The sequence below is a fragment of the Carcharodon carcharias genome, chromosome 5 (assembly GCF_017639515.1).
Source record: "Carcharodon carcharias isolate sCarCar2 chromosome 5, sCarCar2.pri, whole genome shotgun sequence".
Classification (NCBI taxonomy): domain Eukaryota; kingdom Metazoa; phylum Chordata; class Chondrichthyes; order Lamniformes; family Lamnidae; genus Carcharodon; species Carcharodon carcharias.
In genome coordinates this window covers 195,241,690-195,262,124 of record NC_054471.1, presented here as the reverse complement: position 1 = coordinate 195,262,124, position 20,435 = coordinate 195,241,690, and the positions used below count along the sequence as shown (strand labels likewise).

The following is a 20,435-nucleotide window of genomic DNA, read 5'->3' as shown; positions in this document are numbered from 1 at the left end:
ATACAACTACCTTCCCGACACAACCCTCTCCTGACACACCTATCACCTCACCCACCTGCCACCCTGCCCACTGGAAAACCTACTTAAATGCCACCTCACCCACCTGCCCATCTAACAATCTACCCACATACCACCTCACCCACCTGCCTCATCCACCTACCCACTCTATAACCCTAGCCCATCACACATTCATCCATTCACTAACATTCATACTGGATGTTTAAATTAACAATACCGCAGTCAGTATCATAAAAAGGGAGCATGCCTTGTCTTCTCTCAAACCTCCCCCACTCCCCCCACTACCACACACACCAACCACCGCACCCGCCCCCCCCCACCTCCACCCCCAGCCCACCTCTCTCCCTGACTCTACAGGATTGCAATGGAGTTCTCAGAGGGAAGCTGCACTCTCTATTTCTGGAGAAGCCGGATTCAGAAGACCAGGCAAGAAATGCAGAGCAGAATCAAAGAAAGGTGGTAGAGAAAAACCAGGTAATTACAGGCCAGTAAATCTAACATCAATGGTAGGAAAACTATTGGAAAAAATTGTGAGGGACAGGATTAATCTCTACTTGGAGAGGCAGGATTAATCAGGGATAGTCAGTCAGCATAGCTTTGTCAGGGGGAGATCATGTCTAACAAATTTGATTGAATTTTTCAAGGAGGCGACTAGGTGTGTAGATGAGGGAAGTGCAGTTGATGTAGTCTACATGGACTTCAGTAAGGCTTTTGACAAGGTCCCGCATGGGAGAATGATCAAGAAGGTAAGAGCCCATAGGATCCTGGGCAATTCGGCAAATTGAATACAAAATGGGCTTAGTGGCAGGAGGCAGAGGGTGATGGTCAAAGGTTGTTTTTGCAATTGGAAGCCTGTGATGAGTGGTGTACCACAAGGATCGGTGCTGGGACTCTTGCCATTTGTAGTGCATATTAATGATTTAGACATGAATATAGGAGGTATGATCAGTAAGTTTGCAGATAATATGAAAATTGGTGATGTCATAAATAGTGAGGAGGAACGCCTTAGACTACAGGACGATATAGATGAGCTGGTAAAGTGGACACAGCAGTGACAAATGGAATGTAATCCTGAAAAGTGTGATGTGATGCAATTTGGGAGGACTAACATAGCAAAGGGATACACAATCAATGCTAGGACCCTAGGAAGTACAGAGGATCAGAGGAACTTTGGTGTAAATGTATATAGATCCCTGAAGGCAGCGGCACAGGCAGATAAGGTGGTTAAGAAGGCATATGGGATACTTGCCTCTATTAGCCAGGGCATGGAATATAAGAGCAGGGAGGGTATGTTGGAGCTGTATAAAACGCTAGTTAGGCCACAGCTGGAGCACTGTGTGCAGTTCTGGTTGCCACATTATAGGAAGGATGTGATTGCAGTGGAGAGGGTGCAAAGGAGATTCACAAGGATGTTGCCTGGGCTGGAGCATTTCAGCTATGAAGTGAGCCTGGATAGGCTGGGGTTGTTTTCCTTAGAGCAGAGAAGGCTGAGAGGGGACCTGATAAAGGTATACAAAATTATATGGGGCATAGATAGGATAGATAGGAAGAAACTTTTCCCTTAGCACAGGTGTCAATAACCAGGGGACACAGATTTAAGGTAAGGGGCAGGAGGTTTAGAGGGGATTTTAGGAAAAGTTTTTTCACCCAGAGGGTGGTTGGAATCTGGAATACACTGCCTGAGGGGGTGGTAGAGGCAGGAGCCTCACAACATTTAGGAAGTATTTAGATGTGCACTTGAAACGCCATAGCATACAGGGCTATAGGCCAAGTGCTAGAAAATGGGATTAGAATGGATAGGTGCTTGATGGCCAGCATGGACACAATGGGCCAAAGGGCCTGTCTCTGTGCTGTATAACTTTATGACTCTATGAGAATCAAGGCTTGGAAAAGTTCGAGTGGATCAGTAAACCGACGATACTTGAGATCCGGGCTATTGGCCAGGGTTTTGCTGTCGGTGACAAAGCAAGGGCTCTTGCCATTGCCCTCAAAGAAAGCTTCAGGGAGTTCCAATGAGCACTGTGTGGAAGCCTTTCCTCTCTCAATTGCAATTGAGTTAATGGGGATTCCAAGCATGGAGCAGCAGTGATGTCATCAAGTTGTGCAAACAGCTAATCACATTAAAGAATTCTCAGACGGCTAACCAGGGATTGAAGAGCAGTAAAATCAAATCACTTGTTAAAAAATTTACACAGAGCAAAATAAAGACTGGGTGGTATGCATGTCTGAAGGTAGAAGTTCAATTATCGTGGAAAAAGCCTTTAAAAGTTATGTCAAAACTGTATTTATAAAGTCTAGTAATGAATCTTAAAGGAGACATTTACTAACATTCCATAAATATAAAATTATTTTAAAAGCAAAATACTGCGGATGCTGGGAATCTGAAACAAAAGGAGAAAATGCTGGAAAAAAATCAGCAGGTCTAACAGCATCTGTGAAGAGAAAAACAGAGTTAATGTTTCAAGTTCATATGACTCTTCTTCAGAGCTAAAGAGATGTAAAAGTGTAATGAAATTTATACTGTTTAAGGGAGATGGAGCAGGTGAAGCTGGATAGAAGGCCGGCGATAGGTGGGGGCAAAGCAGAGGTCAACAAAGATGTCATGAACAATAGGACAAAGGGGGTGTTAATGGTAGTGGTAAGGGCTAAAGGAGGTGCTGAAGGTGGCATTAAGGTAAAAAAGCAGAATGTGATAATAGCAGGACAAGGGTAAGCACTCTGGAAAGAGCAACATGAACAAGTGACAGATGGTCCTTGTGGGGATGGGATGGGGAGGAGGGGACGGTGGTGGGGACAAAAGAATGAAAGTAGGATAAAAGGGGGGATAAAACAATGAGTAAAAATGAAAATAAGTTAAAAAACTAAAAGTAAGTGGATAAAAAAATAAAAATTAAAAAATAAGAATGAATATTGAAAAAAGGGATTTAAAATGGCGTGAGGATGGAGGAGGGAGTTCATTGGAACAATGCAGCAGGTCAAGGATGGACATGTGGCCATGAGAGCAGGGTGGAGTGTTGAAATGGCAAGCGACAGGGAGGTCTGGGTCATGCTTGCAGACAGACCAAAGGTGTTCTGCAAAGCAGTCACCCAGTCTGTGTTTGGTCTCTCCAATGTAGGAAAGACCAAACACAGGCTGGGTGACGTTTTCGGAACACCTTCAGTCTGTCCGCAAGCATGACCCAGACCTCCCTGTCGCTTGCCATTTCAACACACCACCCTGCTCTCATGCCCACATGTCCATCCTTGGCCTGCTGCAATGTTCCAGTGAAGCTCAATGCAAACTGGAGGAACAGCACCTCATCTTCTGATGAGGCACTTTACAGCCTTCCGGACTTAACATTGACTTCAACAACTTCAGACCATGAGCTCCCTCTTCCATCCTCACCCCCTTTTTTTATCCCTTTTTTTCAATATTCATTTTCATTTTTACATTTTTATCCACTTATTTTTATTTATTTTCATTTCTATTCATTGTTTTATCTGCACCTTTTATCCTATTTTCGATCTTTTGTCCCCACCACCGTCCCATCACCTCACCCCATCCCACCTCCACAAGGACCATCTGTCACTTATTCATGTTGTCCTTTCCAGAGTGCTTACCCTTGTCCTGCTATTATCACATTCTGCTTTCTATCCTTAATGCTACCATCAGCACCTCCTTTAGCCCATACCACTATCATTAACACCCCCTTTATCCTTTTGTTCATGACAAATTTGTCAATCTCCTTTGCCCCCACCTATCGCTGGCCTTCTATCCAGCTTCACCCCTTTTAAACAGTATAAATTTCATCACATTTTTGCATCTCTTTAGCTCCGAAGAAGAGTCATACGGACTCAAAACGTTAACTCTGCTTTTCTCCCCACAGATGCTGTTAGACCTGTGAGTTTTTCCAGCATTTTCTGTTTTTGAATAAACTTACTTTTTCAGGGCCAGATCAGTTGTTCAGCAATAGTTATTCCTCAGATTGCCATTAAAAAAAAACCCTATTACACCTGATTGAAAATGGCACCACTTTAAAATAGAGTTTCTAACAATCTTGCAAGAACAGAAAAGGGGAAGTTCTCACCACATCAACTGATTTCAGTGATATCTGGGTCTGGGTGGCAGTGGGTGAGGGGGCAGAGTGAAATGGGTCCAGAGCACAGCCTGTGACAGCCCCCGCTTTCAGGATTTCTGTCTTAATCTGCTCATGTGCTAAATCCAGAGTTTGCAGTCCCAGTTTCAGAGGATTAATGACGGCGAAAGTATTGTTCCGAGTTCACCATGAAAAACCCATTGCAAAATCCGGGCCATTGTGTTTTATTAATGTATAAACACTTTGGATTAATAAATTTATAATAAGATTAATAATCCAAAATCATTGAATCCGATTGATTGCACAATGTCCACAATAATTCACTGACACACCCCATGGTAACATCCCCAACTTGCAGAGAGAGTTCATTCCCAAAGTCATCAAAACTTCCTGCTTCTCCACCGGTTCCTTATTGCAAGTCTGTATGTGATGGATTTCAACCTGCACTGTCCCGGAACAGACCTACTGTAAGAAGCAGCTTCTCCTCTCGCCCTTCTCATTATATACCCTAACGCATTCATTATTCTTCTTTCAGGAAGATTATTCAATCAGCAACATCTCATCGGACCATCAAGTTAAGGTCAGTTCCTCTCTCAGCAACAGCCTAGACAATGCCATTCACATCTCAAGGCGACGACGCATCAAATAAATTAATTCACTTTGCCGATATTCCTAATCAAATTCAAAGCAGGTTTGGCACCCGGTGTTTATTTCAACACATCAGCAGCTTTTCCTGAAGTATTACCCACTCCGGCCGTTTGACTCGTAACCTTGCAACTTAACCTGGGTGAAAGGTAACGCTTTCCCGACACTAAAGGAACTGGTAATATGTCCATAAAGGCCCGAGTCGCTCAAATACTGTTGACTGCTCTCTCTAGTTTTAAATTTAAACAGGAGAACACAAATAAAACAAAAGCTAACTTGGTTGTGACCTGGTAGCGCTCGAACATTTAACTTCAGTTTCACAGGCGATCGATCATATTACTCCCGAACGAAATAATTGTTCATTATGAGTATACACATTGCACACACCTGGCTCTGCACCCGGAGCTCACACACCTGGCTCTGCACCCGGAGCTCACACACCTGGCTCTCTACCCGGAGCTCACACACCTGGCTCTGCACCCGGAGCTCACGGTGCTCACACACCTGGCTCTCTACCCGGAGCTCACACACCTGGCTCTGCACCCGGAGCTCACGGTGCTCACACACCTGGCTCTCTAACTGTAGCTCACACACCTGGCTCTGCACCCGGAGCTCACACACCTGGCTCTCTACCCGGAGCTCACACACCTGGCTCTGCACCCGGAGCTCACGGTGCTCACACACCTGGCTCTCTACCCGGAGCTCACACACCTGGCTCTGCACCCGGAGCTCACGGTGCTCACAGGTGGTCGGAAGGTGCTGCACACACCTGAACCCGGCTCTGTCACTCACGCTAAACCTGCGCGCGCAACCAGCATATTGTGCAACCTGTTTTGTTCATTGGGACCGCAAACCAATCCTTTTGGGTTGAAAGATGCGATGTGGAGTATTTGGATGTCGCCACTCAAGGGAATTCTTAAATGAGTTACTTTGTGTATCACCTTGGTGACTGTGATGTTTACGTGGGGTTGCCAACTCGGGTTTGACGTATTCCAGGGGATTTGAAAGTGTAAAATATTTAACTTTTTGCTTCACAGTGAAATGATTAACATAATTTCTAAATCAAAGAAAGAACACAAAAGGATAGAAAGATTTAAGGACAAATGCGTTAAAATAAAAAGCACTTTTGTGATGTCTCTACAGTATTGACCGCAACGCGAAACAAAGGATTCAGGATAAGTAACTTTAACTAAAATTTTCATGCAATGTTATTAGTTTTTACAGTATATAACATAATACATCAATGAAACAAACCTAACTGAATTCACTGACTCTCGCGCCCCACCACTAAATTGCACCTACAGAGAGGCGAGGCTCAATCCTCAGAGAGAAGCACCAAAGCTGCCTGACTCCCAATGTAACCCATTAAACCACAATGCACACCACAAACTGCCCTCACTCCAGTTTGTGCCTCTCTCCCCCTCACTCCCTGAGTTTGTGTTTCTCTCTCTCTCCCCTCACTGCCTGAGTTTGTGTTTCTCTCTCTCTCTCTCCCCTCACTCCCTGAGTTTGTGTTTCTCTCTCTCTCTCTCTCCCCTCACTCCCTGAGTTTGTGTTTCTCTCTCTCTCCCCGTCACTCCCTGAGTTTGTGTTTCTCTCTCTCTCTCTCCCCTCACTCCCTGAGTTTGTGTTTCTCTCTCTCTCTCTCCCCTCACTCCCTGAGTTTGTGTTTCTCTCTCTCCCCTCACTCCCTGAGTTTGTGTTTCTCTCTCTCTCCCCGTCACTCCCTGAGTTTGTGTTTCTCTCTCTCTCCCCTCACTCCCTGAGTTTGTGTTTCTCTCTCTCTCTCTCCCCTCACTCCCTGAGTTTGTGTTTCTCTCTCTCTCCCCGTCACTCCCTGAGTTTGTGTTTCTCTCTCTCTCTCTCCCCTCACTCCCTGAGTTTGTGTTTCTCTCTCTCTCCCCCTCACTCCCTGAGTTTGTGTTTCTCTCTCTCTCCCCTCACTCCCTGAGTTTGTGTTTCTCTCTCTCTCCCCTCACTCCCTGAGTTTGTGTTTCTCTCTCTCTCCCCCTCACTCCCTGAGTTTGTGTTTCTCTCTCTCTCCCCTCACTCCCTGAGTTTGTGTTTCTCTCTCTCTCTCTCCCCTCACTCCCTGAGTTTGTGTTTCTCTCTCTCTCTCCCCCTCACTCCCTGAGTTTGTGTTTCTCTCTCTCTCTCCCGTCACTCCCTGAGTTTGTGTTTCTCTTTCTCTCTCTCTCTCCCCTTCCCCAGGCTGCATTCTCTCTCCCTGCTCTTTTCCCTGGCCCAATCTGTCTCAGAATCACAGAATTTTAACGGCACAGAAGAAGGTGATTCAGCCCATTGTGCCTGCACCGTCTCTCCAAATGAACATTATGACCTAGTGCCATTGCCCTGCCTTTTCCTGTACCCTTGCACATTGTTTCTATTCAAATAACCGTGCATGCCCTCTTGAATGCCTCCATTGAACCTACCTCCACCACACTTCCAGGCAGCGGATTCCAGACCCAAACCACTCATTGTGTGAAAAAGTTTTTTTTTTTCTCATTGTCTTTATGTTTCTCAGTTTGTCCCCCTCACAGTTTCTTTCTCAGAACTCTCAAGAGTTTCCAGGCAATTGATTTCCTTTGGCTCACATGCTTCATCCACACTCCCACACTCTCGGCAATGGAAGACTGTGTTCCCATTAGCTGGTGGACCAGCAAGGCTCAGACAACTCAATTTGGTTGCAAGCCTGGACTGCCAGAGAGCTGCATGAACCATGCAAAGAGGAACTGTTTCTCCCTTGTCGCCATGTCACGATAGCTATTCATCCAATACTTCAGTGCAGCATTGAGGGAGGTGCCATTTTTTTGGTTAAGATGTTAAACCAAGGTTCAGTCTCCCTCTCCATGATTACTATTTCAAAGAAGGGCATGCAGGAGAGTCCTCCCAGTGTCTTGACCAGTTTTATCTTTCAATCAATTATCTGGTAGTAAATACTTTTGGAAACCCTGAGGACATGAAAGGCACTAATCAATACAAGTTCTTTCTTTAACAAAAACAGAATTACCTGGAAAAACTCAGCAGGTCTGGCAGCATCGGCGGAGAAGAAAAGAGTTGACGTTTCGAGTCCTCATGACCCTTCGACAGAACTTGCGTTCGAGTCCAAGAAAGAGTTGAAATATAACTTTCTTTCTTGCATTGTTCTGCTATTGAGAGTTCTGTAGGTATTAATCAAATGTGCATTATGCTAACGTTCAATTTGATTTTCATATGGACCCAAGTTTATTGTGCTTACAATCCTGAAGCACCAGCCAACTAAGATTCCCAACTCTGTTCTGTTGAAGGGTCATGAGGACTCGAAATGTCAATTCTTTTCTTCTCCGCCGATGCTGCCAGACCTGCTGAGTTTTTCCAGGTAATTCTGTTTTTGTTTTGGATTTCCAGCATCCGCAGTTTTTTTGTTTTTATTCCCAACTTTAATGTTGAATCTGTAATGTGCAAGAGTGAACCACTTTAAAACAAGACGCAAAATGAAGCAGTAAATGTTGAAAAATGTGAATGTGAACTATTCTATTAACACATGTGAAATTATTCCCCTATCCTTAAATACCAGAATAGTATTGGAGAAAAATAAGGAAGTCATTGAATTTGTTGTTTTTATGTGGGTTCTTGTACATGACAGCTGTCACATTAATGCAAATTAACATGTCTAAATGTGCATGTGTGCCAAGCAAAATGAATGATCTTGTGTGCTACAGATACAGTTAACATATCCCACTACAGATTTTATGTGATGCTATCACATATCATTTATCATTTATGATTAATCCAAGTTATCTTATGCACTAAAAGTTGAATTATCTAGCTATTTGAATTAAGCTATGTAAACAACACAGCAAAGTTGGAATATTGTCCTAATGTCTCAAATTATTAAATAAGTTGATTTTATAACATTTGACTTTAGAGGATTAGAGTATGCAAATAATCGTTTGGTGATACAGAACTTGAGTCTTGCTGAAAAAAGAGACAAGATGTCGAGGCTTTTTGTCTTGCACTCATCAGATTCACAAGAACACCAAATTGTAAAGCAAACAACAAGTTATACTGCATGAGAAGAGAGTGCTGATTTTTTGGCAGTTGGACTCTGATTGGTAGAGGCATTGCCAAGGAGAATGCACCAGGGAACAGTTAACTGCCAAGCTTTTGTATAAATTCAAACCAGGCAGCTTGTAAGTCTTTCCAATTCACCTGATGGCAGGCAATAAGAACGGGAGAGTTTTTTGGTCAGGCAACTGCAGAAGGCAGTGGCAATTCACTTCAGTAATTTGCCAAGCATAATCATGGACCAATCTAATGGACATCCAGGTTTACCAATGGGCACAGTACCTAAAGGAGGAGGAGGATTGCTAATATGGAGCGAAATAAGTGATAATTCAGCAGTGACACAAATGTGGAGTACACCTGTAATTATTAAGTGTTCTGCTGTTACTTAAAAGAATTACGCATCAATGAGAGTTGGTAGCATGAGGCAAAATACTTCATCCAATTTGAGATTGTTATGTTGTGTTGGCCAGAGGGAGTATTTTCTAACAATAGGTGGTGTATGACTGATTCTGTTGGAATGTACAATCGTAAATATTTTCTTGAAAAAGTAGAGGTTTATGGAAATTGTTATTTTGATACATTTCTTTGAAACAATATTTTACAGGGGCTTAGAAATAATAATGAGTGGGCGATAAATTTACTTCAAGTTTAGATCATTTGTTGTTAAGATTTCTGGAATTTTTGCCTATCTGTTCTTACCTGTTCAAACACAGCCCAGACTAATATTGAAATCTTTCCTTACATAAGAATGTTCCTTCAGCATAGACATGTTGAAACATTGCTGAGTGTGGTTTGCTAATGAAAAGTTTAGTAAAGCATTTCTTCAGTACTGGGGGAACAAGTAGAAATCAAAGATCCCTGCTACATTTTAAAATACATTTTTCTTTTATTTCAATTTACCATTTACTAACCTGGGACATCTCACAACTTATGTTTAGAAATTTGTTACTAAACCCCAAGAATAGTAGTGGCATTCTTGAGTATAAACAAATATAAGATGGCCAGTGTGATTTAAGGCGAAAATCAAACTTAAGGTATCAGTAACTACAAAATCAAAACTTCAGAGCTTTTCAAAGTCATTCACATTCCAATTCAATTACTGTTTTAGATCCCTGCCAGACATTGCTTATTATACATAATAGGTAGTGTTAATAATTATTGCTACAACTTGTTTGAGTTATTTCCTGAAGCTATCTTCTACGTTTGTCTAGTATTGTTCAGCTGCTGGCTGGCAAAACACACCTATGTTACGGTAATAGGGTTTATCCATTATGACAGATTGAATCTATACAGAATTATATGCTTATTATTAAAGTGATGTGTATAAGATATTTTGGGACAGCAGACCTCAGACCTTATGTAATGGTATCTGGTGATTTGGAGTTGTACTACTGAACAGTAAATTAGGATGGGGTGTTGGAGAGCAGTGCACATGACTGCTGAAAGGATTTGGAAAGAAGTTTGTGAGAGATGTTTGATAATTGCTTCCTGGAACATAAACAAATTAAAATGGATTTTTCTTGATGCTGAGTCAGCTGTACAGTGTTATAGTCTGAACTCCAACCTGCACTCTCTTCCAATTAAACATTTCACATGCCACAGCTGTAAGTAAATAAATAGATGTGCACATAGCTTGGAAAAGAACAGTGGCTTAGCGTGGAGAAGGGATGTAGAGTTATGTAGGCTATGGACCAAAGTTCCAGATGGGGTCAAGATGCAAAAGTATTGAATCTCCGGTCAGTGCAATGAAAAAATGAGAAAGAATCTGATTACATTGGGATGTGTGTGTCTGTGTGTATGTTACTGTCCATGTGTAGGATGAAAGGAAAATAAGAATTTTTTTTTCAAACAGCTAAAGTGCAATTTCACCCTGTACGTTTGAGTAAAAATAGCAATTGTGCTTCTTCTCCAGTCCTTTGCCTAAAGGTAGATCTGACCCACAGTGCCACCTTCTCTAGCACAGGTAGGCAGGTCCTGAATCTACTTCAACTGGAATAGAGATCAAAACCATTCTGTTGGCACCAATCTGATCCACACTGGCTGTCCAGCTAACTGCACCCGCCCTCGCAAGGAGTCCAGGTTGCTATGGCAGCAGGCACTTTTACATGCATGTTGCAGTCCAGAGCTATGAATAGTGATGGCAAAGACGTTTTTCTCTCTATCACATGGCTGACTGGAAATCTCTCCCACTCTTACCATTGGCATAATTTAAAATGATTTGCAGATTGATACTCAACCTGTTTGTCCAAGTTATGAATGCACCCTCCTTAAACATCAAACCCTGGAGTGATCAAGTACCGGAGAACCCGGAGCATCTGGCTCAGAGGCAGGAACACTACCCAATGTGCCACAAGACCTCTCCAATTAGCAGTTGTGCTAAAGCCCACTAATAAAAAAACTCCTCCTGTGTCCACTGCACTATTGAAACAAGTTTTAAACTACAAAGGAGTGGATCAACCATTATTAAATTCAGGAGAGCACACCAGACTATATAGCTGCATATAGAAATAAATGCACAAGGAATGTCCAGTAATAACAAGTGCTTATGTTTTTCCAAACTCCTGTATTTTTCAGGACTTTGGAAGCTTGAAAAAGATTTTTATTTAAACAAACTCTTGGCAGTAAGGTAACTAAAGATAGCTGACACGGGGTGCCTTTTACCTTTCATTGATCCATTTTTGTCCAGTGAAAAATTAATTGCTAACACAAGGCTACACATCTCCTCATACAATTTGAAGATTATTTCTGTACTTAGTAGTGCAAATATAACTTGTGTGTAGTTCTTACACTACTGTTATCCTCTGGATATCTTTTCTTGTGCCATGCACAAAAGTCCACTTCCACAAACACATGCTCTTCTTGATGCTGAGTCAGCTGTACAGTGTTATAGTCTGAACTCCAACTCTTTTGAGTACAAACCTGTTTCCATCTGTTTCAGATGAAGTTACATCATTTCATAGTTTGCCATTATGAGATTTGAACTCTTGATCTTGGGGTTACAAACCCAGTACCATAACCACTTGGCTATTTAGGCCAAGCCCTAGTCTGAACTCCAACCTGCACAGTCTTCCAATTAAACATTTCACAAGCCACAGCTGTAAGTAAATAAATAGATGTGCACATAGCTTGGAAAAGAACAGTGGCTTAGCGTGGAGAAGGGATGTAGAGCACAGAACTGTGCTTTTCTCCATCGATGCTGCTAGACCTGCTGAGTTTTTCCAGGTATTTCTGTTTTTGCTTTGTTTTGGATTTCCAGCATCCTCAGTTCTTTGCTTTTATAAGAAAAGATGTGGACTGTTAACTTGAGTTAAGTAATTTGCTGCCTTTAATAAATCTGTTATAAAAAACATTAAAAGGCTACAATAATTCAAACTGTCAATCAAAGTAGGGTTCAAATACACAAAGATCGACACGTTCCCAACTCTTTTTGTAACACCCTGTAGAACAAATGCAACATTGTCACAGTGGGCGAGATATTGCTGCTCCCCTTAGTGGAGTTGCCATGACACATCTGCAATATTTGTTAACGTGAATTGCAGCTACATATTAAATGGAATAGGTATATGTATTTCACATACATATGAACAGATAGGAAACTGTACAATGGACGTTAAAAATATTTTGGTTAATCTTAGTACAAAAGTATAATCTGTCAATTGTGCTCACTACAAATAGTCGTGCACACAAATGCTTTTAACGTTTAGGAAAATCTTGTCTGGATGGACATAGCGTATCTAAAAAAAAGTTTTGTGATTGTAAATATTGTTAATTTACTCACCTAAGTTATATGTTTTCTGCAGTAAATGGCTTTTCAAATTGACTATTTGGACAAACCCATCCACTGTTATGGTATCAAGATACACAGGCCAAGAAGTTCTCCAGTTCAATCACTGTTTTGTGTTGAGTAACTAGTCTCATCCAACAGTAGGGCTAATACTGTTGACCTCAGAGTCCACAAGGTAGGAAGGGGATGAAAGGATATTAATCTAAATGTTAACTCTCGTTTTTCTCTCTACAGGTTCTGCCTGACTGCTTAGTATTTTCAGCATTTTCTGTTTTTATTTCAGATTTCCAGCATCCACAGTATTTTGTTTTTTTATGCAGCTAAATGATGTTTATTTTATACTTGATGGAAAATGTATGTGTAATCGAACAAAGACTTTTGCAGGTTTTGTTCCTGTCAGAGTTCTGTGCTTCCTTCCTTTTCAGAGAGCATGTGCATAGGAAACTGGTACTAGCAGCCTCAATTGCTTCACTTAATTCACAATTCCTTGTAAGAAATTTTTACATTTCCTATGTTTTATGAAGGGCAGAATACATCAATAAAGAGCAATATAATAATTTTGGTGATTTAAACAGAGTTCAATTACTATAATATAAAGAAGATGGTTATGCTAGACCATCTGAAGATTCTGCAATACAATGTCTACCTTCACTACATGCTCCAACTTTTTAATATTGTTAAAAATAATATACTCAGTCAAGTTTGCACTAACCTTTCAAAGCTTGGTGAACTTTATCAATAATAACTCTTAACATTTGGTTATTGAAAAAACAAGTGCTATGGACGAGAGAGGAGAGATAAACTGAAACCCTCAATTCCCTTCCCTTCTGTCCATAATTAGTGTGGCTTATTTTTGAAAAAGATATGTGTTTCTAAACTCCTATTAGTGTGTGGTCAATTTAAAAAGTGCCAGCAAGAGACTTCTGTAGGTTCCAGCAGCAGACTTCTGTGGGTTTAAATAAAGAGGATTATTTATTCACATGCTGATCCCAAAAATTCTAAATACAATGTCAGTCACACACAATACACTCAAGAAAGATAATTAAATAAGATAATGTGTTTCTACAATTAACAAACCAAAAGTATAGTTAATGGTTTATGTATCTTTGCTTCTCCAGTGGAGAAGGAAGATTTCTCACACTCTTGAATTTGTAGTTCAGATAGCTAGGATTACTATAGGGTATCTTCAAAAAGACTGTCCAGCAGGTCATGAACTCGAAGTAAGCCAGCACAAAGACAACAGTTCATCATAGTGCAGCTTGTCACAGAGTGTGAACTTGGGAATTTGGTAAGGGAATTTTAAGGATTAAATTTAAGGATTAAACTCTTTCTAAAATTTAGTCTAGTTTGCATTCAGAATTTAACCACAATTTACTGTTAAAGTTAAGTATCTTTCAGTGTTAGTCAGGGATAAAAAAGCTACAGGAGTCATAACTGCAGTTAGTTAATTTGGTAGCCAGTTTGAACTAGTTTCTCTAGCCAGCAGTGCTAACTCATCTCTGTAAGATTTCAGTCAGTATAAATAGAGGTGGCCTTGCTAAGTGCACAAAGTAAGCCAGCTCGAACACAGCAGCTCATCATTGAGTGCAGCTAGTCACAGAGTGCAAACTTGGGAATTTAGTGACTAAGGGAATTGTGTGCAGTGAGGGAAGAGGGAAGCAGGTAAGTGGTTGGTTGCTGAATATTTTGCTCATTTATCTTTCAAAACTTGGGCAATTCAATAATAATTGTAAGGTTTCATTTGTAGTAAGGTTTACTATCATTAATAAAGCTCACTGGGTGAAGTGTGGTTCATTAATTATAAATTATTTTAAAATCATAATAAATTAATTAAAACATAATAAAGATGGCAGAGCAGGTGATGTGTTGCAACTGCAGAATAAGTGTTCCTGGACACCAGTGTGATCCAGGGTAAACACATTTGCAGTGTCAGCAGTTTGAGGATCTTCAGCTCAGAGTGATCTAGCTGGAGGCTGAGCTACAGACACTGCGGATCATTAAGGAGGGGAAAGTTACTTGGACACTTTGTTCCAGGAGGTGGTCACACCCCTAAGGTTAAGATCTTCTGATTTGGTCAGTGATCAAAGACAGGAGTGTGTGACTGCAAGTGATGCAGGTAAGAGGATCGAGAAAGTAGAAGTGGAGAGCCTCAGCCCTCACAATTGTCCAATAAGTTTGAGTTTCTTGGATCTTGTGGGGACGAAAGTTGGGGCTGCAGAGTGGTTGAGTGAACTGACCATGACACTGTGATACAGGAAGCTTTTCAAGTGGGACAAATTAATAGAAATGTAGTGGTAATCGAAGACAGTAAAGGCAGAGGCCAAATGGTCTCCTTTAATGCTCTAAGATTCCTACAAAGTATAGCCATGCAAACCTAAAATTACAGGAATGAGTTATTTGTAGCTTCTGAACGTCCTTGTAGTTTTGGTATTTCTATGTTGGGCACACTTTTTGGTCAGTGGTATTTTTAATACTTCTTTTGTCCTGTAACTATTAGCATAGAATTGATTTCCATAATGTATTATACGTATTGGCTTCAAGTTGAGAAACTCGTCAAAACTTCCTTTCTTTTCAAAAACTTTGAGCCTTTTCTGCTAGTTAATTAGATCACAGCCACTGTGATTGTAATCCAACATCTTCTCCACTTTCTAACCCTTATTTCCCATATGGATAGAATGTGCATGGCCTTTTCAGGCCACCCAGACATTCCACTCTACATGCTTTTAGAGGAGGGGAGCAACGTGCTTTAATGGTCCAACCTAATGATCTGGATATGAACAAAAATCCATCCTCCATGTGGTTGATATTAGAATTCACTTCCAGAGATCTGAAGAACATCTTTGCTACTTTTTCATACAAACTGGCTTATGGCGATTATATACCTTATAAAAGTAAGAACAATTTGTGAATGACTTTTGAAGTTCTACTTTAGAGTGCATTGTAAGTAAGTATGGACACACTTGCTTCCTCTAAGGGTTTCTTATTTTTAACTGAACTGTTGCGTCCAAGGATAAAACCAGGGTATGACAGCACAAATAAAAACAGAAAATGCTGGGAAAAAAGTCAGCAGGTCTGGCTGCATCCACAGAGAGAGAAACAGAGTTAACATTTCGAGTCCATACGGCTCTTCTTCAGAACTGGTGTTACTGCACAAGTTTGTTTTCCTAAACAAGTGCCTTTATATTTTTCTTTCCTAACCAGTGGATGGGTGATGCAATCTTTAAAATAATTCCCAAATTCACTCCATCAAGGACTTGAATGTCATATTTGTTACTTAATTGGTCAATGAATTTTTTCCATAAACAATGAAAAACCTGCAAAGTAGTTCATTAGATGGAAAGATTTCTCAATATTTTGTCCTAAATACGTTCATCCCCAATCAAAATAACTGCAGAAGTTTCACTTCAATATTTCAAAAGACTAGTGTCACATGAAATATTAAAACCAATTTAAATTTATCTGTTAACATATTGCAAACAGCTGATGACTTTACATTCTGAAACTCCTAACAGTGCATTACTCACTCATCTAATACTAACCCAATGTTGCTTTTTAGCTCACAATTGGAATTGTTTTTAAATAAGAGACCATTTTTAGTTTTTTGATTCTTACTAATACAGTTTAACCTCATTTCATTTACCACACTTAGGTAGCCCTGGTGAATATATTCCAACAATGGCATTATTAAAGGATCAATATTAATTATAAACCAAATATGCAATATTGAAGATGAAAATTACTATCAATGTTCGTGATCAATAATCAAGTTCATTTTTGCAATATGTAGGTCTCATCCGTATCTCTAGGAGAAAAGCAGGGCATAATTTGAATATTTATTGGGGTGATGATAATTATTCCTGCTCTGCTGTAACCCCATATCAAATACAAGCAAACACCAATACAGCCAATAGTTTAAGTTGTTCAATGATGATCTTAAGACCAAGTTACTTTTTCAATATTGATGTCACTGGGGTAAACATTTACAACAGAACAGTATATTCCTTCAAAATGCTATTGATTTGTGTTGCCTACTTCATAAACAACGGTAGACTTTAATAATGGAGACAATTTCTAATTTATGTAACAATGGTGGAAATCTAATGTACAACAAACCTTCACACAGGTTTTATGCCTATATACAGTGGGTGAAGCATTTGTTAACTTAGAGGTCTTTTAAAATGTAAAGTGGTAACTTTTAAATGGGGAGGTCAGAAAATCAACACACTGTTAGCAAAGTTGACATTTAGGTAACAGCTTTTCAATATGGCCACTGATGGAAATACTTGGGTCCCCCTGCTTCCCAACACCCCACCCTCCCATTATACATGATATACATGTTTGATCCATTACTAGGTAGTTTTTAAATAACCTGTCAACCGAAAGTCATAATATCTTGCAATCACATTGAGGCTTTCAGCAGATGAAACATCGATGTCGTTGTTACCCTTAAACATAACTATTCCAACACAACCCTGGCTAACCTCCCAGGTGCAATCCTCTGTAAACTTGTCACCCAAAATTCAGCTGTCCATGTCATAACTTGCATTAAGTTCTGTTCACCCATCACTCTGATGCTTGTCAATCTATATCGGCTTCTGGTCAAGCAGCACATTGATTTTAAAATCTTTATGTTACTTTTCAAATCCTTCCATTCCCTCAACCCTATCTTTCCAATCTCTTCCCACCTTACAATCCTCAGATATACCTATGCTCCACAATTCTGACCCTTTGAGCATCCTGGATTTTACCTAACATTGTGGGTGTGCCTTCAACTGCCAAGGCCCTAAAGCTCTAGCATTCTCTCCCTAAACTCCTCTGCTTTTCTCATTCTTTAAGGTGCTCTTTACACCTGCCTTTTTGTCCAAATTTTCGGGTATCTGTCCTAACATTTGATCTGGCTTGGTATCAAGTTGTTTGATATTAGTCCTGCGAAGTGCCTTGGGATGTTTGACTATGCTAAAGGCACTATATTAATTATTTTACAACAAAAACAACTTGTATTAACTATCATTTCACAACTCATGGTGAAAGGGTAGTGTACTAATTTAGTGTACCATCCAACTCCTCTGACCTAGTGTTTCCAAAGAATGTTCCATCAAAGATTTAACTTTGTAACTCATATTCCAGGTTTTTAAAAAGGTAGATAATAATGCTGGGAGGGCATTCTTACCAATGACTTTTTAAATAAAAAAGTCTGACTGAAGCATACAGATCCCTGCTGCTGAAACTGAAGTATTTCTGTGCATTTATCAAGAGTTATTATAAATACAGGGTGGTGCAGTGGGTTAGATAGATATTATCCCTTACAATTATAGGGCTGAAGTTCAAACCAAGCCTAGGATCATATGATAAAGAGGCCTCTATGTACTGGCTGTAAGGTCACATGCACAATGGGTTTGGGAGTCTTAATCCAATGCTTATTCAACCTGTTAACAAAGTACAAAATTGCCACTAATTTAACACTAATTTGTCAATCTCATGCAAGAGATTTTTCATGATGATTAGGAGGAGAAAATCTTATAGTGTAGTAAGTGTTTTGTTTAAATGGAAGCAAACACCCATTTGTGTGGCGGACACAATATATTTAAAAGTCAGAAATATAATTCTATTTCCTTCCTAGTGTTTGGATAGCAATTTAAGATGTTTGTATTTTAAAAGAGAGGTAAGTCCACACAGTTAATAAATTTACTATTTATTAAAGAATAAGGCACACAAAAGCTGTTACTATACCTCTATTCATCTGCATATCCAACTTATTCTTAGTTCTTACAAGCTAAGAATGGGAACTCATTCTGGGCTTTCAGTCAGAATTAAACTTCTAAGATACAGAAACAAAATCATTTACTAAAAGACCTTCGGAATTCCTGATTTTAGTGACGGATCCAATGGTTTAAATTTTTATTGACAAACGTGGGTGGTATTTTCAAAATTTATCTGCTCAGGCTAGCAGAATATCTTGGCTTTTCTTCATTTAATTCTCCACTGCATTGGAATGGCATTGATTGAATTCTAAAATCCAAAACATCTTTCACTGCTGGGGGTAGGTTTCAACGATCATTCCGTGACCCTGAGAAGAGAAAATGCAAGTTATCAAGGGTCGAGTGACTAATCCGTGAAAGAAAAATAACATGATCAAAATTTACTTCCGAACAAATCATTCTGAACAAAGTTAATCATAACCCCGATGTGCTGGGCATTTGGATGCCCAGATCATCCAGCAGCACAAGGGAAACAGATTGGTCTGTATCTGAGGGATGAAAGAAAATGTTCTGTACTCAAATACATTTTTTTTTCTGCTTACCAAATGCAATCAACAGTTTCAAGTCATGAAATTGTTCAAGTTATGTGCTAAGTTGAACAGCTACCAAGAAAAAGCAATAATTACAACTTAGATGAGATACCTAATGCAGTATTCTGCAGCATGCAGCAATGCCTAATGGTTTAAACTCATGTAGGCCATAAGACATAGGAGCAGAAATTAGGCCATTCGGCCCATCGAGTCCGCTCCGCCATTCAGTCATGGCTGATAAGTTTCTCAACCCCATTCTCCCGCCTTCTCCCCTGTGTATGTAGACAAGGCGACAGTAATTATTTGTGGGTTAAAATAAATATTTTCTGAAGGCACAGATATACTACCATCGTCAGAATATGGGGCTGGTATGAACTCAAAAACATCAGAAAAAAAATTGAGATTAATATTTAGGACCAATATCTTTCCCTGTACAAATAAAATAACGGTATTTGTAAAAGATATCATGTGGCCAATAGTAAGCTGCAAAATTCGATTGCAATTCACAGAAAATCAGATACGACTTAATATTTCAGCTGAACACAAAGACAATGTAGTTTTTTTAAATTCATTTTCAGCCAGCTTCACAAGATAATGAGTTTTGCAATAGTGAAGCGTTTTAAGGTGACGGTGTAGAAATGATTTTGTCAGCTTTTGCTATGTTGTAATTTGGACCACTTGAAACAACATTAACAGGTTACTTCCAATTGTGAAATACTTAGCAACTTTAAATAACTATTAACTGCAATATTAAAGTTGAAATATACATGATGAAAAATAAAAGCCAAACCTGTCCTCCAGCAGCACAAGCTGCAACCAGTGCATACTGTCCACCTCCCTTGATCAGTCGATGAGCAGCCGTTGTCACAAGGCGGCAACCGGTGGCACCAAAAGGATGTCCCAAGGATAATGAGCCACCCCAGCAGTTAAACTTATCCATTTTAGGAACACCGACCTAGTAAAATTTCAGAAATTACAGAATAAATTGGAAGCCACAAAAAAGGGTAATTCGTTGGTTGTGTTTAGATTAGGCTTCCCATATTGTACTTTTCAGTTGTGCTGAATATTTCAAGACATTTTAAAGGACTAAAGCTACTGATTTTGGCTGCATTTCTGCTTATAATTCACTTTCACCGCCTCCTGATCATCCAATCACAGTATTGATCACCTGTTTCGATGGTATGGACCAATATTTAAGTATCCGGAGATATTTAATTGCAATTGAAGTGAATGAAATGTGGGATGACTGTGGCGTTCTAGGAGTAATCACACTGATTTCAACATCCAAAAGCAGTTTGGTTTATAAACTGAATCTTCTTATGGTGTCCACGGACAGTCTATACATGGCCCAGCCAGAACTGGACATATTTTTGCGCCTTGTTGTTGAATTCGGCAAGATCTGCAACAATGCGGGTCCCTCTAGTGATAGGCATTGCAGGAGATGTTGCATAGTCTGTGGCTCAGTTCCACATTCACAAGTTGTCAGGCTGGTTGTATATCCCCATTTGCTTAGTGACACCTTTGAACGACCTACACCAGTCCTAAGTCTTTTAAGGCACTTCCAGGTTGCCCAGTT

The 20,435-nt window shown here is 40.0% G+C and overlaps 2 protein-coding genes across 8 annotated transcripts in view; both read right to left on the bottom strand.

Annotated features, from left to right (window-relative positions):
• LOC121278348 (sterile alpha motif domain-containing protein 12-like) overlaps positions 1-5,264 on the bottom strand; it is a 68,552-nt gene extending 63,288 nt beyond the window's left edge. For all 4 annotated transcript variants that reach the window (XR_005943119.1, XM_041188665.1, XM_041188664.1 and 1 more), the window contains exon 1: positions 5,127-5,264. The gene's annotated coding sequence lies outside the window, so the exon portion shown is untranslated. The remainder of the gene's footprint in view (positions 1-5,126) is intronic.
• Positions 5,265-18,249: 12,985 nt separating this feature from the next.
• Positions 18,250-20,435, bottom strand: part of hadhb (hydroxyacyl-CoA dehydrogenase trifunctional multienzyme complex subunit beta) — a 41,935-nt gene continuing 39,749 nt past the window's right edge. For all 4 annotated transcript variants that reach the window (XM_041188661.1, XM_041188659.1, XM_041188658.1 and 1 more), the window contains 2 exons: positions 19,650-19,814; positions 18,250-18,637 (listed from right to left, as the gene is read on the bottom strand). In XM_041188661.1, the coding sequence (XP_041044595.1) occupies positions 18,599-18,637; positions 19,650-19,814 (204 nt within the window). In that variant the 3' untranslated portion in view covers positions 18,250-18,598. The remainder of the gene's footprint in view (positions 18,638-19,649; positions 19,815-20,435) is intronic.